Source organism: Anomalospiza imberbis, chromosome 1 (assembly GCF_031753505.1).
Source record: "Anomalospiza imberbis isolate Cuckoo-Finch-1a 21T00152 chromosome 1, ASM3175350v1, whole genome shotgun sequence".
Taxonomy (NCBI): Eukaryota; Metazoa; Chordata; class Aves; order Passeriformes; family Viduidae; genus Anomalospiza; species Anomalospiza imberbis.
In genome coordinates, this window is record NC_089681.1 from 47,214,267 (window position 1) to 47,233,348 (window position 19,082).

The 19,082-nt window shown below is 39.2% G+C and overlaps 1 protein-coding gene and 1 long non-coding RNA gene across 6 annotated transcripts in view; one reads left to right on the plus strand and one right to left on the minus strand.

Moving 5' to 3' along the window:
* TMEM241 (transmembrane protein 241) overlaps nt 1–19,082 on the plus strand; it is a 55,094-nt gene that overhangs the window by 26,929 nt on the left and 9,083 nt on the right. For 4 of the 5 annotated variants that reach the window (XM_068190820.1, XM_068190811.1, XM_068190836.1 and 1 more), the window contains exons 12-13: nt 652–721; nt 3,411–3,504. In XM_068190820.1, the coding sequence (XP_068046921.1) occupies nt 652–721; nt 3,411–3,504 (164 nt within the window). Of the gene's footprint in view, nt 1–651; nt 722–3,410; nt 3,505–6,544; nt 6,595–19,082 lie in introns of all 5 variants that reach the window. The other variant, XM_068190845.1, reaches the window with a different exon arrangement.
* LOC137474362 (uncharacterized) lies at nt 1,526–2,714 on the minus strand. Its single transcript, XR_010999320.1, has 2 exons — nt 2,315–2,714; nt 1,526–1,708 (listed from the first exon to the last, which is right to left on the minus strand). It is a non-coding gene; the product is annotated as an uncharacterized lncRNA (long non-coding RNA).

The window sequence follows — 19,082 nt, forward strand, 5'->3', positions numbered from 1 at the left end:
TGCTGGTGCAGACTGTGTATGTAGGAAACCCCACCAGGACATACATTCATGTTAAGTGAAACAGTCCTGCATTTCAAAAAGTGAAAGATGGAGCTTCATGCAAATCTATAGAGCCTGAAGGCCAGAGAACTCCTGGAATTGCCACTAAGAGCACCCAAGCCCAGGTTCCTGGAAATGCAAGTACTCGAGCTCTACTTAGACCTAGGCTAGGAGAACTATTTAAACCTCTCAACATGCTCTATGTTACAGAGTTCAAATGCCAGAGGGGGAAGCAACCACCATATGTCTGTGTTTCCTGTTGTTTCAGTAGGAGCTATCACATGCTGTGTAATAAAAGAAGTGGATATGATACATGTCTGTCCACTGGCAACTGTTGCTTAAGCAGGACCTTCTGAATACTGGAAAAGAATAAATACTCTTAGGTATCCCTTTTCCCTTTTTCAACCAAAGGCAAGAACTGGCTAGAAGCAAGGTCAGAGAGAAATCATTAAACACACCAGAAATGTGGAAAGCATCATAAATGAAAAGTCAGCCAGCTGTAAAGGCTCAAAGGAATGTTAAACTAGTAATGTTCATGTAATTGCTATTGCATTGCTTGTAACACTGGGTAATTTTTTTCCTACCTACTGAGTGTATTGCTTTGTCCCTCAGGTGATCTCTTCAGTGCCTTGGATTTTCCATTCCTGTACTTCTACAGGTTTCATAGCAGCTGCTGTGCCAGGTAACCTCTCTATAACAGGTCATGTAAATGTTTTCAAAATAAGAGATTCAATTGACTTCCAGCCTATACTCTCAGTTAAAACCTTTGCAGCATGTAAAGCCTTACTTATACTAGTTTCTACTGCCATAAGCCAGTAGAATTGCAAAGAATAAATCTTTGCATGTCTGTGGGTAAGCATTTGATGGCCTGAGATTCAAAGGTGCTGAAAGTATGCTTCCTTGAGTGAGTGCATTCTGATCGCAAGAGTTCCCAGTCACCAGTAAAATAATGTTTACCCAGTGTAGTAAAGCTTTGATAAATAGCATCTCTCAAATACTTCTGAAGTCAGATAAGCCCAAACTTGCTGTTTGCAGCAATTACTAAGTATTAGTCTTCAGCTGTATATTGGTGTCCATGGATTTATTTGCCTGTACATCTTGTTATTTGGCAGAATGTTGTTTTGGGTAAAAAAGAAAAGCTTTAACAAGCATTCCATTATTTTCAGTAGTAAAATTTCACTGCATATTGGCATAATTCTCACAGGACAACATAAATATGTTTCCCATAGATCTTAATTTTTTAAAAACTTCCTATCTTCCCCCCACAGTCTTTTACCAAATAAAAGTATTTTTTTAAGAGGGGAGAAAAATATATTTTCATGCTAACTAATGGCAAAAATATTTCCTGAAAGGGATTTTCTGACTTGAATCTGAATTTTCTGTTGAAAGGGTATATTGAGAATGATTGTTAAATAATTTCCAATGTACATAGGTTTTTGTTATGTTTTTCCAAGTGTAGTCTATCCACACTACAAGTAACTTGCAGTTAGGTATTCTGTAGGTAGGTGAAATCTATTTTTCTTGAAGGTGAGGTCTAACTGCAGGATCCAATGGATATCTGTCTAGCCCAGATATTCTTCTCATTCACTTCATTAGAACTTTACCTCTGTGGTAGCTTCCCACTTCTGTTTCCATTGGCCCACCTTCAGTACATGTGTAGTAGATAGCACTGTACATTACAGGAAAGGGAAAGGAATGGTTAGATGGAGAAACAAACATCTCAGTTGCTCTCCTACATTTTATAATCGAGTGTCTTTGTAGATATATGGGATTTGGAGGAAATACTGTGCAATGTAAGGTAAGAGCAATTCATGCAGCTAAATCTACTGCCTCTGCAGAATGTCTGAAACATCAGCAGTAAGGTGCAAAGTGCTCAATTTATTTAATGAAATAAATTGCTGTTAATTGTGGCATCAGTATTTTAAGTATTATATTTCACTGTTTCACCTTTTTATCTCTTGAGTTGCACTAAATATCTTCAAATCTCCATGACTGAGAGCCCTTCACAGCAGGGCAGAAGGTCTGAAATAAGCTACTGGACTCTTAAAAGTATGGGCAATGTTGGTTCATTGAGCTCACTCATTTCTCGGTGTGGAATGCTCTACCGCTCAGTGCTCCCTTCTCTGCAACAGGTTGCTGAGTTTAGGCCTATCTTTTGTCATCAAAGCAGCATCTACTTCCTTGGCCTCAGACTTCACATACATCCCAAAGGATCTTGTGTTATGGCTCAATGTAAAAATTCCCAATGCCTTCTACTACTGGGAAGCTATCTTACCCTGCTCTTTGGTGCCTGTATGGACATGCAGCTGAGCAGGAACTTGGCCACATGTGTTACACAGGGAGCAGCACTTGGCTGGTATACTGGAGCCCAGCACAGAACTTCTGTCCTGAGGAGCCACCATTTTCCACCCTTCCTGCTGCTGTAGAGAGTGGACCAACTGCATGGCATCTCTATCCAGAACATCATACCCTCTGTGAACACCAAGGCACTTTTTGCTTCACCACCCGTGTGCTGTGTTGATCCTATCTCCTTTCCCATGCAGCTTCCCACAGCACTTTGTAATCTCTTGTGCCTCACAGTAATTTGTGCCTTACATATTTTGAAGGCCCTTTCTGTTCCCTGCTTGCTGGTTTACACTGTTCCACTGGTTCACAATCAGTGGGTTGTACATATGTCACAAGTGAAACAAAATACAGAGCCAAATCTCATGAACTCCATAAAATCTGTTGCGATGTGGAACAAAATTTCCTTAAGGGTAGTCTAGGCTACAGGAGTTCTGGGAACTGCTGTCCTGTAAGACTTAAGAATCAAAATTCTCTTAATTGTCCGCAGAAAACTTTGGAGTATCCTGTTCCCAGCATTACTGAGCCATCTATTTGTTATACAGTAGAGATGTATTTGACTTCCTAATTGGAATTTTGGCTTCATTAAGTTTAAACAGCTTAAAAGCTTCAGGCAGAAACTTTCCAGTGGTTATTTTTTCAGTTCAAGGCTCTGTGGAGGTTGAAGTGCGTTAGTTGCCAAATATGTGAGGTTCCTGCTGAAATTAGCACTGCTGTTATTCAGAGCCATTTCAATGCCTGAAGTTAATATTTCACCTCATGTTTTCAATAATCTCTACTTTTCTGATTATGCAAGTGCATTAGACACCAGCCATAAGAGTGTCAGACTTACTTTATTCAGATTCTAGTCACTGACTGAACAAAACACTAGGTGTACTGAACATAATGTAAGCTTCTTGACCACCAGCTTTCATTCTCCAAATGGGATTAACACTTCAGTTCTTCATTAGGAAAACCAAGATGTCTGTAAGAGGTTGTTTAGTTGAAGTTAAGAGATTTTACTAACTAGTTTTCTCCATCCTTTGCAGTGGACTGTTGGGATTCCTTCTGATGTTGCACACAGTGAAGCTAAAAAGCAGCACAACCTCAGGGCAATACGCAGCCTGGAGTTTCCTTGCAAAGGTAAGAGAAAGACCCTCACAGCAACACAGTGCATCTGTGCATCTCCCAGGAGAACTGAGGAATTTCTGTATCTCTCTAGTTTCTCTTGCTATCCCTCCTTGATGCTTCCCTTATCCTGTTTATGCAACTTGCATGTAGAGCTGTGACAATAAATATCAGGTGTGTAATATCCCAGGATCATTATCTGAGATGAAATACTGTGTGTAGACTGCATGTAATGGAACTGGGATGATTATTGCAGCTAAGGATTTGGACTATTGAATCCCAGTAATACAAACCTATACTTTCCAGAATTATTTTGGAGAATTCTTCTTCTGTGACTGTGTACTCCAGCCATTTTGCACACAGTTTGCAATATGTCTTTCTTGAGCCAAGAGTTACAGCTAATTCCCTGAAGTTCAATACCAGAACTCTCACTGTTTTTGTTGTAGGAGAGAGCTGAGGATGTAATTTGCCTTGACATTACCAGGGCTTTTGATGGTATGTCTCACAATATTATTATGTAAAAATAGAGTTTACAGTCTGGACGGGCAGACAACTAGAGGGGTAAAAAATAGGTTGGAGGATCAGGTTCGGAAGGCACAGGTTAATGATTCCTACTCTAACTGGAGTCTTGTGGCAAGTGGAATGGCACAGGAATCTGTCCTGGGTCCTTTCCTATTTAACATCTTCATTGAAGAATGAGAAGAGTGTGCACTCACATTTTCAAGGGACACCACACTGGGAGGATCTGTCAATAACACTGGAATATAGGGTTGCCTTCCAGAGGGATCTGGAGAGGCTGGAGGAATGACCCAACAGAAATCTTAGAAAATTCATCAAGGGAAGATGTGAAGCCCTGCACATGGGAAGGAAGAGTTGGTGGCAATAATGGAGACTGGAAGACTGCACAGTTGGGAAGCAACTCTGTGGAAAAGGACCTGGGATTTTGGTAGACAGCAAGCGGGACATGATGCAGCAGTGTGTCCTGGCAGGTAAAAAACCCCAAAGTATCCTGGGCTGTACTTACAATAGGATAGACAGTAAATTCATGGAAGTGATTGTGCCCTTCTCCTCAGCACTTCTTAGTTGACATCTGGAATAGGGAGCCTTGTTTCAGGCACCTCAATACAGGGAAGATATTGATAAACTGGAATGAGTTTGGCAGAGGGTTGCCAGGAAAGTCAGGAGACTGGATGACTTGCATTTTGGGGAGTGGCTGCTGGACCAGACTTGTTCAGCCTGGAAGAAGGACATCTTTGGAAGCACCTAAGAAACAGCAGCCACCCAGTAGCTATGGAGAAATCATCCAGAAGACAGATCCAGGCTATTCACAGTGCTGTGTAGGGGTGTGTGAAATAAACAGAGAGATTCAGATTAGATACAAGGGAAAATTTATTCAACCCAAAGACAAGTCAGGCAAGGGCAGAGGTTGCCTAGGAAGGTCGTGCTGTTTCTGTCTTTGAAGATTTACAAGACCTAACTAGATAAAGCCCTTAGCAACCCAGTCTGATCTCCTGAGGTCCATTCCTTCTGGAATTATCCTATGATCTGGGGTCTGGCTGTACTTGATTTAAGCTATTAACAACTCAGTTTTAAAATTATTGGTGGTGAATGCAGTCAAAAGAGCTTCTCAGACTCCTTTTCCCTGCTTATATTTTACTTAGTTTCGTCACTTTCAGCTAGGTTGTCTGAAAACCACAACCTTCCCATGTGGTTTGTGATCTCACCTTTCCTATTACAGTGAATGAAGCTGTTAAATTATCACCCCCTCACACACACCCCAAACCATAGATTTGCATAATATGCTTCTTTAGAAACTGTAGTCAAATTAGTCTGTTTTTTCTGCGGATAACAAAAGTGTAGTGTTATGACTTGGTTTGTGCTTTGTAAACTGTTCCCCACTGTACAAGTCACATGGCTTTTCTCACTGGTTTGAATTTCTTTCAAACATCCTGACTGTGCAGATTTTAGTACCTTAGCTTTCTTCTTACTGTGTGGTAGCAAAGTCAACTGATCTAAAACTTGCTCTTGAGTCTTTTGTTGTTGTTGTTGTTGTTGTTGTTGTTGTTGTGGTTTTTTGTTTTGTTTTAGTTTGGTGTTTTTTTGGTTTTGTTTTTTGTTTAACATTCTGGGTTGGAGATTGTAATAGCTGGCTCTGCTAGTAGGTCTTGTGAATGAGGGTAAATGGTTTTACATGTGGTATTTATGACCTACTGGAAAAAAATGCAAGCAAAAATGTGTTGTGAAATATATTTTAAGCATATTTGGGTCCATCCCAGTGGAAGTGGATCAGAGCCATAAAATCTGGATTGGATCAAAATTTTCCCAGAGTTCAAGGGTTTCTAGATTGTGGGGATTTGGCCATCTCCAGACATGTGATACAAAATTTGTTCTAGCCACTGTTGTCAATGAAATTATGTGCCTTCATAGCAACTAAAAGCTTGTCCCTGTGTCACTGGAAGAATTTAATCTGTTCTTCAGCCTTAAAAGTGCATGCTTTTTAATGTACATTGTTTAATTATCTTGCTTGGAAGGTTTTTGTAACAGAGCAATTAATCCTTTTCCTGTTGTAGCTTCTAACCCAGTGCTCAAATTATATGTCTTGAGTGTGAAGAGGGCAATAATAATGAATACATGAGATCTGTCTGTAGCACTAATAATTTTACCAACACTAGCAGTTTCCCTAATGTCTTCTACTAGTTTTAAAGCTTGCTACATGACTTATTTTAGGGTTCTACCATACCCATTTAAGGACCATGAGGAGCATGGAGGAACTGCTGCTCCAAGAGCTGCAATGCAGTTGATTTGGGGTTAAAAGTCAGTGAATGCTTGAAAAGTTTGGAAGCAACATACATCAGTTTTAGAATGGGATCAAAGCAGAGACAGACACAGACAGGCAGAAAGCAAGAGCTGAGCTGGAGCTTGCCTTAAGGGTAGGGTCTGATCTACTACTCCCAAAAAACTCTCCGAAGGAACCTTGTTTCTACAAGGAGCTATATGTACTGTGCAGTTAAGATTTGAGTTCCATCTGTCTGATCATTAATGCTACTTCCTGCAGGTGTTTGAAAATGGTAAAACTATGTACTGATCCAGCTAAGCATTGTCCAGGTATGAGGGCTGTGTCAGTCACATCTTAAATCACAGTAAGTGCAGAAAAGCAGCATTTAACTAGCTAACTAGCACTGTAAAAATCTGTTTAAGTCTAAGTGTCTGGCTCCCTTTAAAAAAAACCAGAAATGGAAGGAAGTTAATGTGGATAAAGAATAAAGATAGAAAGTATTTGTATCTGGACTTGCAGAATGGGATCCAGTGGGAAAAAAAAAACCAACAAAAAACACCTCTGGTCACAACAACAGCTTTGTGTTCCCACATGAGCATTTTTCTTGGATTGAGTAGTGCCCTAGATCATCCTCCTAATCTCTCAGACTGACTGGAGTTTTCACCAGCAGTTGGAAAGGAGCAGCGTTTGAGGCCAGAATATGTTTATCTTGCAAATGAGCCAAGAAGGGAGAATGCTGTAGTCCTCAGACAGCAGCACAGGCCTCTAGGGAGGTGCAGGGAATCGGAAAATCTGTTTTCCATTTGGATGTTTTGTACCTATGTGACTGATGAGCTGGGGCTGAGATCGTTGTCACAGCTTCATTTCCAATAAATTAACCATGAGATCTGATCAGCTCTGCTTTGCACATCCAAGGACACATTCTTTATCAAGCCCACATATTTGGCCTCCCTGCCCTCTCATTTTTCATTCACTTAAAAACTGGAGCTGGGTTGTAACTTGTTGTTATGATCTTTACTTTGGCTGTGGCAACTTAATCAATGCATGAGGTTTTTTAATTCTTTCCTGTAATGATTTCTGACAGCTCTCATGTTAGGGCATTGCTTTGCACAGAGACAGATGAAGCACAGGTTTCATCTGTGTATAAAGTCCTGTGTGATAATTATAGTGACAAATGCTCTCTGCATTTTTTTCTGTGAAAGCAAATAGTGTATGTGTTAGTCATATCTGTATAAATGCCTGAGAAATGAAAAAAAAATCAGTGAAGCGATCTGTATAAAAAAAAAGTTTTTAAGAAGTCCAAGAAATACTAAATGCTTTGTCATAGCCTTGCACAGATTTAATCCCCAGAAGAGCAAGGATTTGAAGCTGTACTGAGATTTCTTGTTTTAATTTGAAAGCTGTGCTAGTATCCTGGGTCATGTACTGCAAAGAAAAAACTGGAGATGCTCATATATACTGACAGAAGCATCTGGTGAGAATGCTAATGAGCTCTAACAGTGCTGTCAGTGAGTTTGTTTTGATTAAGGTTGCCAATCTATATCTGGTGATGAAGCATGTTAGGGTCTCTAAAAGTTAAGCAGCAGAAATAATTTAAATTGTTAACAGAATGGAAAAATTGAGCAAGATACTGTTTACTTATGAATTTCATTTCTCATATTATGTTTAGTGTTTTCCTAAAAAACTTGTAGCAGGGAATTCAGCTTGTTTCCAGTAAGAACTTATTGAAGCAGATTGTTATAAACAGGAAGAACAAATGGGAAGGTCAGTGGATTTTGAATCATCTTTTTCTTCCTGCCTCACCTGAAGAAAGGAAATTCAATAACTGAAATTATGTTGCATTGAGGTTTACAGATTTTCCTGTGCATGGGTTGGAAGGAAATATAGAATAATCATATCAGGATTTTCTATATTTTCTATATAAACATCCCAGGCACTATTATGTAATCTATAATTTATCTGAACAGTGTTGGAGTCTCCCTAGTACATAAAAGCATCCTCTGACAGCTGCTTTGGTTCCTTGTTTATTAACTTTAGATGTGTATGCCCCAGGTCATCCTGTATTTAATGCTGGCTGCCAGACATTGCGAAAGCAGCTTTGCAGGAGTGTCTGAAAGCATCCCTTATCTGAGGGTTCTGTGTACCAGCTGTACTTATACTCCAGCAGGTTTAGTCTTCCCCCCAAATGGATAATGGCTGTTCAGAATCCCTCCTGCTATTCAGAATGACTCCTGTAGTCTTGGATTTTATATTTTGGGTCTGTGTTTTTGCTTCTTTGCTCCCCATGGTGTCTTGAAGAGAATGGATAGACTAGGTCCCTCTTCATGTCAGTGCAAAAATAATTGATGATATCCATCTTAATGGCTGGAAAAGTACTGATATTTTTATTAAAGCAGAAATTCTCTTTTTTTCTTCTTCTAATAAAATGGAGAGCCACAACTGCAGGCCTTCTGGGGCTCCTAGCCTTGTTATGCTTGCTGCACCTCTCTTCACATATAGCATTTCACATGAGAATTTTATCTGCTGAAATTCCAGGGGCAAACCAAAGAAAAGAAATAAAATTAATTCATGCTTTTTTCCACATTGTTGCAATCTTAAAGCCTCTGTCAAAACATTTGCTTCAATTTGTATACCTGTTAATTCCTTTCTCACTGCTGCTTAGCATGCAAGTGCTAGAAAATACTCTGCTGGGTGCTATTTACTTGCAGGAAATTTATAAAAGAGTCCTGTCATGGGTACCTTCTGAAGTAAATGTCTCTCCCTTGCTCTTCTCTGCCTTAATGGAACAGGATTCTGGAATTTAAAAATCTGTTTAAAATTTTTATGTGAATATCATAACTCGAACAGGAACGTGCTTGGTTTTCTGGCACTTGCCCACTTGGTTATATTGTAGACTGAAGTAGTGTCTTTGCATGCTGCTGGCTCAGGAAAAAGTGACAGTGAGATACTTGGCTGAAAATCCCATTTCTTTCTTGGCTTGGACATCATAAAGCTTTAGGCAAAAATGTCATAAACTCCCATTGAAGTTCCATAAACACGGTGCGTTTTCATGCAGCAAAGATCCTGCACTTTGTGCAAGACTGTCTCGAGATCTCTGCTCACCCAGCCTGGGAAAACTGTGCAGCTGCAAGCCAAAACCCTGTGAGAGAGGGACAATTGTGTCCTAGACCCAACTGGACTCTATTGGTAGGAGCTCTTTGTGGCAACAGTGTGGTTAGAAGTGCATCTCTAATCTCAGATGACCCTCAAGATGACCCTGATGTGACCCTCAAGTTCTCAAGGATTCCAAGAAGGGGTTCATAAAAGCAGAGCTGAACTTGTTCCATCTACACACCTTGTGCACTGTCATGCGTGTGGATGTGCACACATACATGGATAAAGTCAATTAAAAATGGTAAAAATCCCTATTGCTTTCTGATTGGTCCTCACTGTATGAAATATGTACATTTATTCTTGCTACATATAGTTGATTCCTGTGAGTCACCATGAAGACTATGCAAATACCTTGGAAAAGAAAATGTGTTTCTCAGCTGAGCTTCAAGCAGAGAAGGCAATCAGTGTGAACTTCACTGCATTGTAAGGGTCTGTAAAAAAGACTAGTTGCTGAAACCTTAAAAATACCGGTTTAGGGTAGTTTCCATGGAGACAGCCTCATAGTTACGTTGTAGCAGCCAACACTAATTACTCCATATAATTGCTGGGGAGACGTCAGTCTCCATAACAACTTCATTGTGTGCTGCATGGCCACTAAGCTAAGTGACACAGGCTCCCTGGGGCACTGTTGCAATTTAAGGAAGCTGTCTTGTAAGAACAGCTGAAACTTGTTGGAGATTTTGAATTGCCAGGTAGTGGAAAATTTTAATATTGTGAGGGTGGTGTAAATGGCTGACAGTTGGGTATCCACTGAAAAAGCCAGCTACACAGCTTTTGGGCATGACATGGTCACACAAAGTTATGTGTTGTGACTTGGGGGTGGAATCGCAGCACAATTTTCAGCTGTGCTTAATATAATAAATCCAGTCTTAGCAGACATTGAGCCCTAAGAGATGCTCTGAAAGAATTTGTTTCCTTTTATCTATTATGATATCCATTTGAAGTGTATGTTTGGTACTGGTGTGTTCTTTAATGTAAAGCTAAAGGCAGAACCGTGCTCTTGGAGTATGTCTTTGGAAGATACTTTTTCATTCCTAGCCTTGACAAACCATCTCTATATGCTTGACAGTACAAAAAAACAGTTCAAAAGTAATTTTTTTTCAAATCTAACATAATTTTGAATTGCAGAGAATGCAGGTTTATTTGTTCTTCTGCATAATAGATTCCTAGTCTCCCATGTTTTAATTTAATCTCCTGGAGTTACTAGCATATGGAGAGCTGAGGCTGGGAGATGAATCATTATCGTGACAAAGAGAAGTCAAAAGAATGAGAACTGTTTTGGAAGTAATTTCCGTTGCTAATGCACTGATGTAAATGCCAAAATTACATGGGAGAACTGTGCACTCTGTAACATACTAATGTTGAAGGCTCCAAAGCTAGCTAAGGCTGGGCTTCCAAACCAAGAAAGACATAGCCACCTTCTTCTGCTTTGCTGGTTCTCTGTTCTTTTCAAAATGTTCCCTGTTGATTTTTAAATACCTTCATGGGTGAAATGTCTCCAGGCTGTCTCACAGATCTTGAGCCTTGACATCTATGGTAGACACTGGGTGTCACATTTCAGGTGGCTTCCTTCAGGAACTTCAGATGCTGCTCTCTGAAACAGGTCTCTGTGTCTTTCTCTTCCTCCCCAACTCATACCAACTCTTTGCCAAACCTCAAGTGTATTCATTTCTCAGTCCATTCTCAGTCCTATACCTGTTTAAGGATTAGAATTTTGACTTTCAACAAAAGTCAGCAACCAGCCATAGAGCTCTAGGGAAGGCAGACTAAATGGATTATGTTCTGTTCCTGAAATATGTGGTACCCAGGGAAGTCACATAGGCTTCAGAAAATCTCAGGAGATGGCAGTGGGCTGTTCTTGACCTGTACACAGGTCTTATAGCATGGAGAGGAAGAGTGCAGAGTTCAGCTTTCTCTCTATGCATGTTGCTGTGCATGGTTGTTCTAAGGGGCCAGAAGGGAATGGATCTGCCTTGCAGAGGCTTCCCCAACTCTTTTTGGAAATGGGAGGCCAAGAGTATAGTCAATTACAGTCAGTTCTGTCACCGTCTTCCCGTGCATGGGGCACACAGAGACTGCTGAGTGTGTAACCTTGTGACATTGTTCATAAAAGGCATTGCTCAAAATTGATCAACTGAATAAATGTTTTTAAAAAAATATTTTTTCAAGTATCATAGTTTTTAAAGTTTATGATGTAATATTTTGACCTTTTGTAACATTTAATGTTTAGAAAGCCCTGGAAAGGCTGTTATTTTTAAATGGAAAAATAAAACCTTAAAGAAAATCAATTCTTCCTTGCAGTCCGTAGCATAATAACAGTAATAATAGCATGTCACTTTCTTTCCATTACATCATTACTAAAACAGCATAAACACACCAAAGAATGGCAATGCAGAGACTGTGCCTCTGTTATTCTTGTTGGGTAGTATGGAAAGGGGTCAGTAGGGAGATTTAGTTATCTTCTCTGGGAATTTTTTGTTTATGAATTAGGTTTTCCCAAAGGAGCTGTGAGATGGGAAATACAATAGGAAATGGACTTTATACATGCATAGAAATACCAAAACTGTAAGTGTCATCTGGGAGAGAGGCTGATGGAAACTTGCTATTTTTGCTAACAGATTTTTTTTAAAAAACCTTGATTACGCATTCCAAAGTTTCCTATGCTATTTTGATACTGCTGATATCCTCCGCAGAGTTCTGAATTAGTCATGACAGAAAAATACTTTACATCTGATAATGTTGACAAGGAACATAGGCACTTCAGGTGTGTTTATAGATTTTAACAATGGAAAATTGCATTGCATTTCTTTTCACTAAAGAATTCCCCTTAAGCTGGGCATCCTCGTTGGTTCTCACAGCCCCCTTGAACCTTTTCAGCAGTGTTTGGGCTTTCCATACAGAAAGAAAAAGAAAAGCAGCATGCACAAGGTCTGCTCTCTTGTAGCGGTGACACTGGGGGCAAGGAGGGGTTTGAAGATGCACTCAAGAAATGCACAGATCTTAAACTGACAACAGCCTCAGTCTGCAGTGTTCAGCATGAGACCTTCGGGCAATCTGGCATGGAAAGGGCAATCTCTGAGAATGTGTGCAGCATCCCACTCAACACACCCCACCACGGCAAAGGGCTCCAGATGTGATCAGTCTTGGGCTAGTCCCCATCTGGATCTTTGGGCCAGTTATGGCAGTGACTTCAGAGTGCCCTGCTGGGTGGGTATTCACCCGCCTGAGGCCTATGTGAAAAAGAAAAGTTTGCTATTGGATTCCCAGGTTGCTCAGGGGGCATTTACTGCTCTCAGACTTCTGGTCTGTTTTGTGAAGGTTTTATCTAATGTACACGCTGCCTGCTGGAACCAGCTTTTTCTTTTCTCCTGGATGCCAGCTGAGCCATCACTGAGCTGCTGCTGTGGAGGTCATGGTTCACCTGTTTGGAAGTGCATCCTCTCCTGCAAGGCAGTTATAGTAACTATTCCTGATTGATGCCCACTCATGGGCATCCAGCATTTGGGAAGAAGATAGGCATAGGCAGATGCTGAGCTCATTCCTTCCCAAGGAGCCAGCTCCTTTCTTGCCAGATATACATAGCAAACTGTCAGTTTAGCTGTTAAATTCACCACTTAAGTGTGACAACGAAAATCATGGTTGTTTCATCTGAATTATCTTCATGATCTCATGAGATGAAGAATAACTTGGAATACCAGAAGGCTAGCTCTTGCTGAGCTTAACATAAAATGAAGTGTATTTTATTGTGGTATTTTGCAGCAGTAGTACAGCTGACTGCTGCTCAAAACTGAAAATCAATACGTCTCAAAACAGATAGAAAAAGTAATTGTTTTACACAGTGTACCATATTACTGATCAGTAAAATTCAGTGTCTGAAAGAGAAGATAATACTGAGACTGAGTAAAAGTAAAGAGAGGTGTATATTTTTTACAGTCTTGGATCTGCTTAAAAGGTTCCAGGGACTGAACAATTTCAGCAATAGTAGACATTATATGGAAGTTTTCTTGGAGAGAAAGGGGAAGATTAATAACCTTCATGCCATGAGATGCAAGTTTTGTATCAGCTAAGGTTAAGATACAAATACCTCCTTTTCTCTGATGTGCACATTGATGCCAGACTTGCTGCATTAGGGGAGAATCATAAATTCTCCCAAATCCTCTGCCATAATCCAGTACTTGATTAAACCTTATCTTAGTCCAATCCAGTTTTTGTCTGTGGTCCTAGTAGGTAGAAGTTTACCTTTACAACATGTTGTTGTTGCTGTTGAAATGCTTATTCCATTGCACAAATATTTAATAATTCATAAAATATGAACAAGATGATGAATCACATTGCCCTGTCAGCTTCTGAACTTCGAAGTTTCAGGGAGAGGCTAAATGTCAGGAGCCATTTAAGGCCTTTGCAGTAATAAGGCAGCATGTAAGCAAAAGAGCCTCTTTGACAGGCTGAAAAGATACAGGAAAAGTACAGTTAAGCATTATAATGCATGAAGCATCTACAGGAAACAGGGGGTGTTGGGTCTTAAATTTGGTGAAATAGCAAGAATGGGCAAAATGCTTCTCAACAAATTCAAAGAAAATCAGATTTATTTGGTATAAAGAAACCTTCTTGTGTCCCCCATTAAAAGACTTTTGTTGTCTTTACTTGACAAAGCTTCAGCTGTATGGATTGTGCCTCTTGTTTGCAGAACTGACCTGAATAGATGGTGTTAGTCTGGAGCGTGTGCACACACCTGTTTGAATCATGATTGATTGTGTTTCCATATCAGCAAAGCACACTTAGGAACAGCAATTTCAAGAATTGTGCAGGCTATTCCCCTTGTGTCCTTAGAACTGTAACTCTGAAAGTATAAACAGTATCTGGATTATAGATGGGCACATTTAAGATAAATATTTAAAATATGAGCAAAGGTGCTGTTAAAATTGGGTTCTGTACTATAGCCACTTTATAGGCTGAAGGTTGGTGTCACTGTTCAAGCTCTTAGTCTTAGAAGGGAAAATGGATGTTTTGGCCATTATCTCCAATAGTAGAGGGCAAATGATTCTTCTTGTGGCTTTGCCTTTCATCAGAAATTCTGATCTTTATGTCTAAGTAAAGGTTGTGTGGAGCGGCTACTTGATGTTCAGAAGGAAATCACTACAATCCCCATAATTTTTAACCCAATGTGGTATTTTCCAAGAAGAAAAGAGTTTTGATTTTCATTAAATGTCTCACTTTTTTTTGAGAAAAGCAGAATAAATCACAATGTGCTTGTAATAGTTCTGTCCTGTCTCATCAGTCATGTATGTTTATGTATTTCTGTGGTGTGTATATATATAGTACATATTTTTATTTTAATGCATATATGGATACATGTTTATACAATGATAGATGTAGGTCTTGCTGAAAAGGAAGAGTCTTGTCTTGCCTTGTTCCTCATTGATCATTGTAAACGTGACCATGATATCCTGTTTCTCGTAAGAGAAGAGTTTTCTTACATAGATTCTATTAATTACACTCTGTAATCCACATATCCTTCTTTCCTTACTGTACTTTAACATTGTAAGATGTTTCTGCAACATAAAATAATCACCATATATTTGTGGTGGCTGTTGTAAAGTTTAAAAAAAGAGAGTGACACTAGAGAGAGAAGAAAATTAAGGTCAGGATTCTAAATGGCCATCTATGAGCTATATTTAAAGTCTTGGTATGGCTGAGAGCATCAAGATAGGTGCCACATACCTCAAAGAGGTGAAGGCAGAGGATTCTGTAGAAGTGATTCAAAGGCAAGAAATGAAACCTTAATGGTTCATTTTCTCCTGCAGCCAAACTGCTGATGAGATGCATACAGTGGAAGCACAATAGCTTGGCCACTTTTGTCTTATACGGAATTTAAAAATGATTAAGTTAGACAGCAGTTCACAGTGCTTTTGATATTCACATGATGCTCAGGTTCAAAAACTAGATACTGTAGCATATTATTCTGAAAGGATTGTACATTTATCATGTATTAATCTGGTAAAACAGGATGCTAAATGACTTTAAGGAAGCTTTAAGGATGCAACCACCTATTGGTCCCACCTTGCACTTGCAGGATCAGCATTATGGTTGTATTGGTCATCAAATCCTGGAAACAAAAAGAACTTACAGAAAACAGCACTGAAAAAAAATCTTCATAAATGTGATAGAAAGTAGAGGATGCATACCTCATTCTTTAAATACTGGAACTGCATATAAGTACTCAACAACAGAAATGCAGAGGATTATCTTCTCTCTAAGCTACAGATATACTAGCTATATATATAGATAGCCATATGTATACTAGGGCTAATTAAGAAATCGACTTTCTCATAGCAGTCAAAAAGCTAATATATAGAAATACTAATCTGCAGTACAGAGATTATTGGTTTAGGTATTTGTAATGTAAAAAAGAGAAACTACCCTGAAATAGCTGATGATTTTTCTAGAGGCACGCATTTGTCCTGCTCTTGTTGTGAAAATATTTTCGAGGGCAACTTGCTGATTGTGTGTCATTTGATCTACCCTCTCCCTCCACTTTTAGTATGTTTTATATTTTAAACATAACATGCAGCTGATTTTAAGCTTTGTCAGAATCTATTGCTATGAAAAACAAATAGACTCATTTGCACTAGAACTAAGTTTTATCATTATCATTAGGCGTTTGACTGCTAAGGCATGTTAAAACTCTGGCTGCTTTTGAGCCACAATACATGGAATTAATTGTATTCTTAACCCCTGGAATTTACCATCGTTGCTTTAATAATGCTAAGAAAAAACATAAAAAGAAGAAACATAAAATATAAAGAAAGGGCAGAAGAGAGTGACCAAATCCTCCTTTTAGAAAATAAATGCTTTAGGGAAGGAGATGAGTGCAGGCATTTGGGCAACTATGAAATAAATGTTCTCAAAGAAATTTACAGTAGCTGAAAAAACTTCTGTGTGGCTGGATCAAAGCTGTGTGGCTCATGAAGGTACTGACTGTCACTGTTGCCATGGTGCCACTGTTGCCATGGTGCCAGCATCACCGGGTTATCCTTTAAGGAGCAGCTTGTATTTGAGAAGGGTTAAAGGGTTTTCTTCCTTCAGAAGAGTGGAGCAGAGTGCTCCTATGAGCAATGTGCACCTAAGTATGCTGTAATGCACAAACTCCTTGTGTTGTCTGCTGATTTCATAGGCTGACAGTCTCCAGTTAAGTCTGTCAGGGGATGAAATGCCTCAGGGCATGTCTACACTTTGGTCAGGCTGAGGGTAACACAGCAGATGTGCTCGAGTTAAACTAATGGGCAGAACTGAGAGCGAAGCCTGTTTTGCTTTCCCCTTTCCTCCAATCTATTTCACTTTTAATTGTTTCTTTCCCTTGTTTGGGCTCCTCAGCTTTTCAGGTAGGATCATGGCATTGCTGTTCCTTTTGGGAAGAGCCATTATTTTAGTGGTTCAAGGCTAAAGCTTCATTACCTTTCCTTGGAAAAAGTTGTGTGGCTGATTGAAACCCTTCCTTGTCAGTGGATTTACTAGTAGTGCTCCTTCAGGGGCTGCATTATCACCTGAAGCCGTTACGTTAAGCAGCAAATTTTGTCTTGCTTTTTGATTGGTAACAACAGACCCGCAGAACAAAGTTGAAAGATCTCAGACTTTGTTTCCTTGTATTGATTAATACAACTAAATGAATATCTAGGGAGAGGAGACTTTACAGGAGAGCTGGTCAGAGCAATTTTGCCTGAATTTGCTGTATCTTTTTTAACCAGAGATTGACCTTGGTATTGTAGAAATGATTTGTGAAGAGCCTTTGAGCTTGTAAAGATTTCATGGAAAGCTTTGTTATTGCAATAAGCAATATAATTGAAAGCTTCTAGGGAGGTTTTTTTCCTGTGGTAGATCATCCCCAAAGCTGACCTAAAATAAAATAAAATAGCCAATGCTACTTTAATTTTGGTCTGTTTTTATATGCAGGATTCATTCAGATGCTTAATTCTGCTCACAATGGAGGACATCTGTGTAGAGTATCTGCAGCTGTTAACAGTGCTTTATTTTATTTGATCACCATAGGAAAAAAATAGGGTTTTTTTTCTGCACACTTTGTTTGTGTTTGCTTTTTCCCTGCCCTAATTGCCAGCAATCCAGTCAGACTTGACATTAGTTCTAGTCCCATCCTCTCTTTCTTGTGAGGGAGGGTATGTACCATGTTTGTCATATTTAGCAGGGATTTTTGCTGCCAACTCATGGCAGATTTCCAGTGACAGTACCAGCCTTGCACAATCAGTGAGCTTACAGGTGTTCCTTGGTGCCTCTCCTTAAACATTGCTGACTTTCTGCAGCTTGAAACCTCACAGTCAGCACCTGCTCTGTAAAAATCTCTCAAGTCTGGGTTATTTTAAAAAGACTTGTCAGTATATGCTGGACCACTTCAGCTGGGGTTTGGACACCAGAGATCCCAGTCCCTCATTGTTCTTCCGTGTATTTTGCTGTCCCAGTCAATGCCTTCATCTGCTGATTCATCTGGTTCTGTAGCTGCTGGATGTCTGTGAATGAAAGTGTTCTTGCTATGGTGCAGAGAATTTACTCATCTGGTAATGTTTCATTGTCTTAAATTTGTATGAAGGAAAGTAGAGGAGAGCTAGATGGAAATGGTTCGTAGACCACCTGAGATTGAAAATGTATGTAAAAAAAGAGAAATTGTATTAAAAGCTTAGAAAATCCCTGTGAATCAATGAATACAGAGGATGGCATTAAAATATTAGTTGTTCTTTTTTTCTATTCTGAAGATTTTGGGTTTTTTTTGACATATTTCCATTCCTGGCATGGAAACATTTTGTATGCTCATGTAACATATGCTTACTCTGAAGTAAACATATATACAAAAGAGATATAACTCTGAAATCTGTGAAATTATTTCAGTGCCTCTACCTCAAGAAAAAAAAATTATGTGCTGTTATTGATGTTTGCCTGCTGTAATTTTTATCTTTTTGGTAATACTGGACTATCCAGATGTAGCTGTTTTCAGTGGTACTAACAATGATCCATTTCCCTGGTGATTTCTGATGATTATCTTAGCAGCTGGTTAAACCACGCAGAGAGTGACAGAACAAATATTATGTCTATAAAAAGCTTGATATTACTTTAATTCTGACAGTAGAATGAAAACAAAGGTTATGTACATCAGAATCTTTTCCCTGATGTTTTGAGAAGATGACCCAGTGGTAAATAGAATGATTTATTTTGAACAGTGAGTGAACTCGATGAGCTGTTTCAAAACACTCTCTTTGGAAAAAATACACGTCTTTGTAAGGACAGAGGTTTTGGCAGTTTGGGGAAGTGAAGTTACAAGGATTGGCTCTGTGTACACAAACTAAAGAAAACTTTTGTAAAGTAGTCTGTGTTCACAGTGAGAACGATGACATTTAACTTCTTTACAGTTTAAAAGTTTCAGAGAAAACACAGTTTTATATGGAATGTACAAGTAGAGGGTAATATTAACAAATCATGGTCATGTCAGGACTAAATCCCCACCATATCTTTCCATTCCAGATAGAAAGATTAAATCAGAATCTAAATTTTGAAAATGTCCTTATCTGTGTTCTTGGCTATATAAACAATATCTTCCTGAACAACTCAGAAATGCTAAATATTCAAAATCTACAGCCAGCTTCTGCAGCCTGAAATCTTT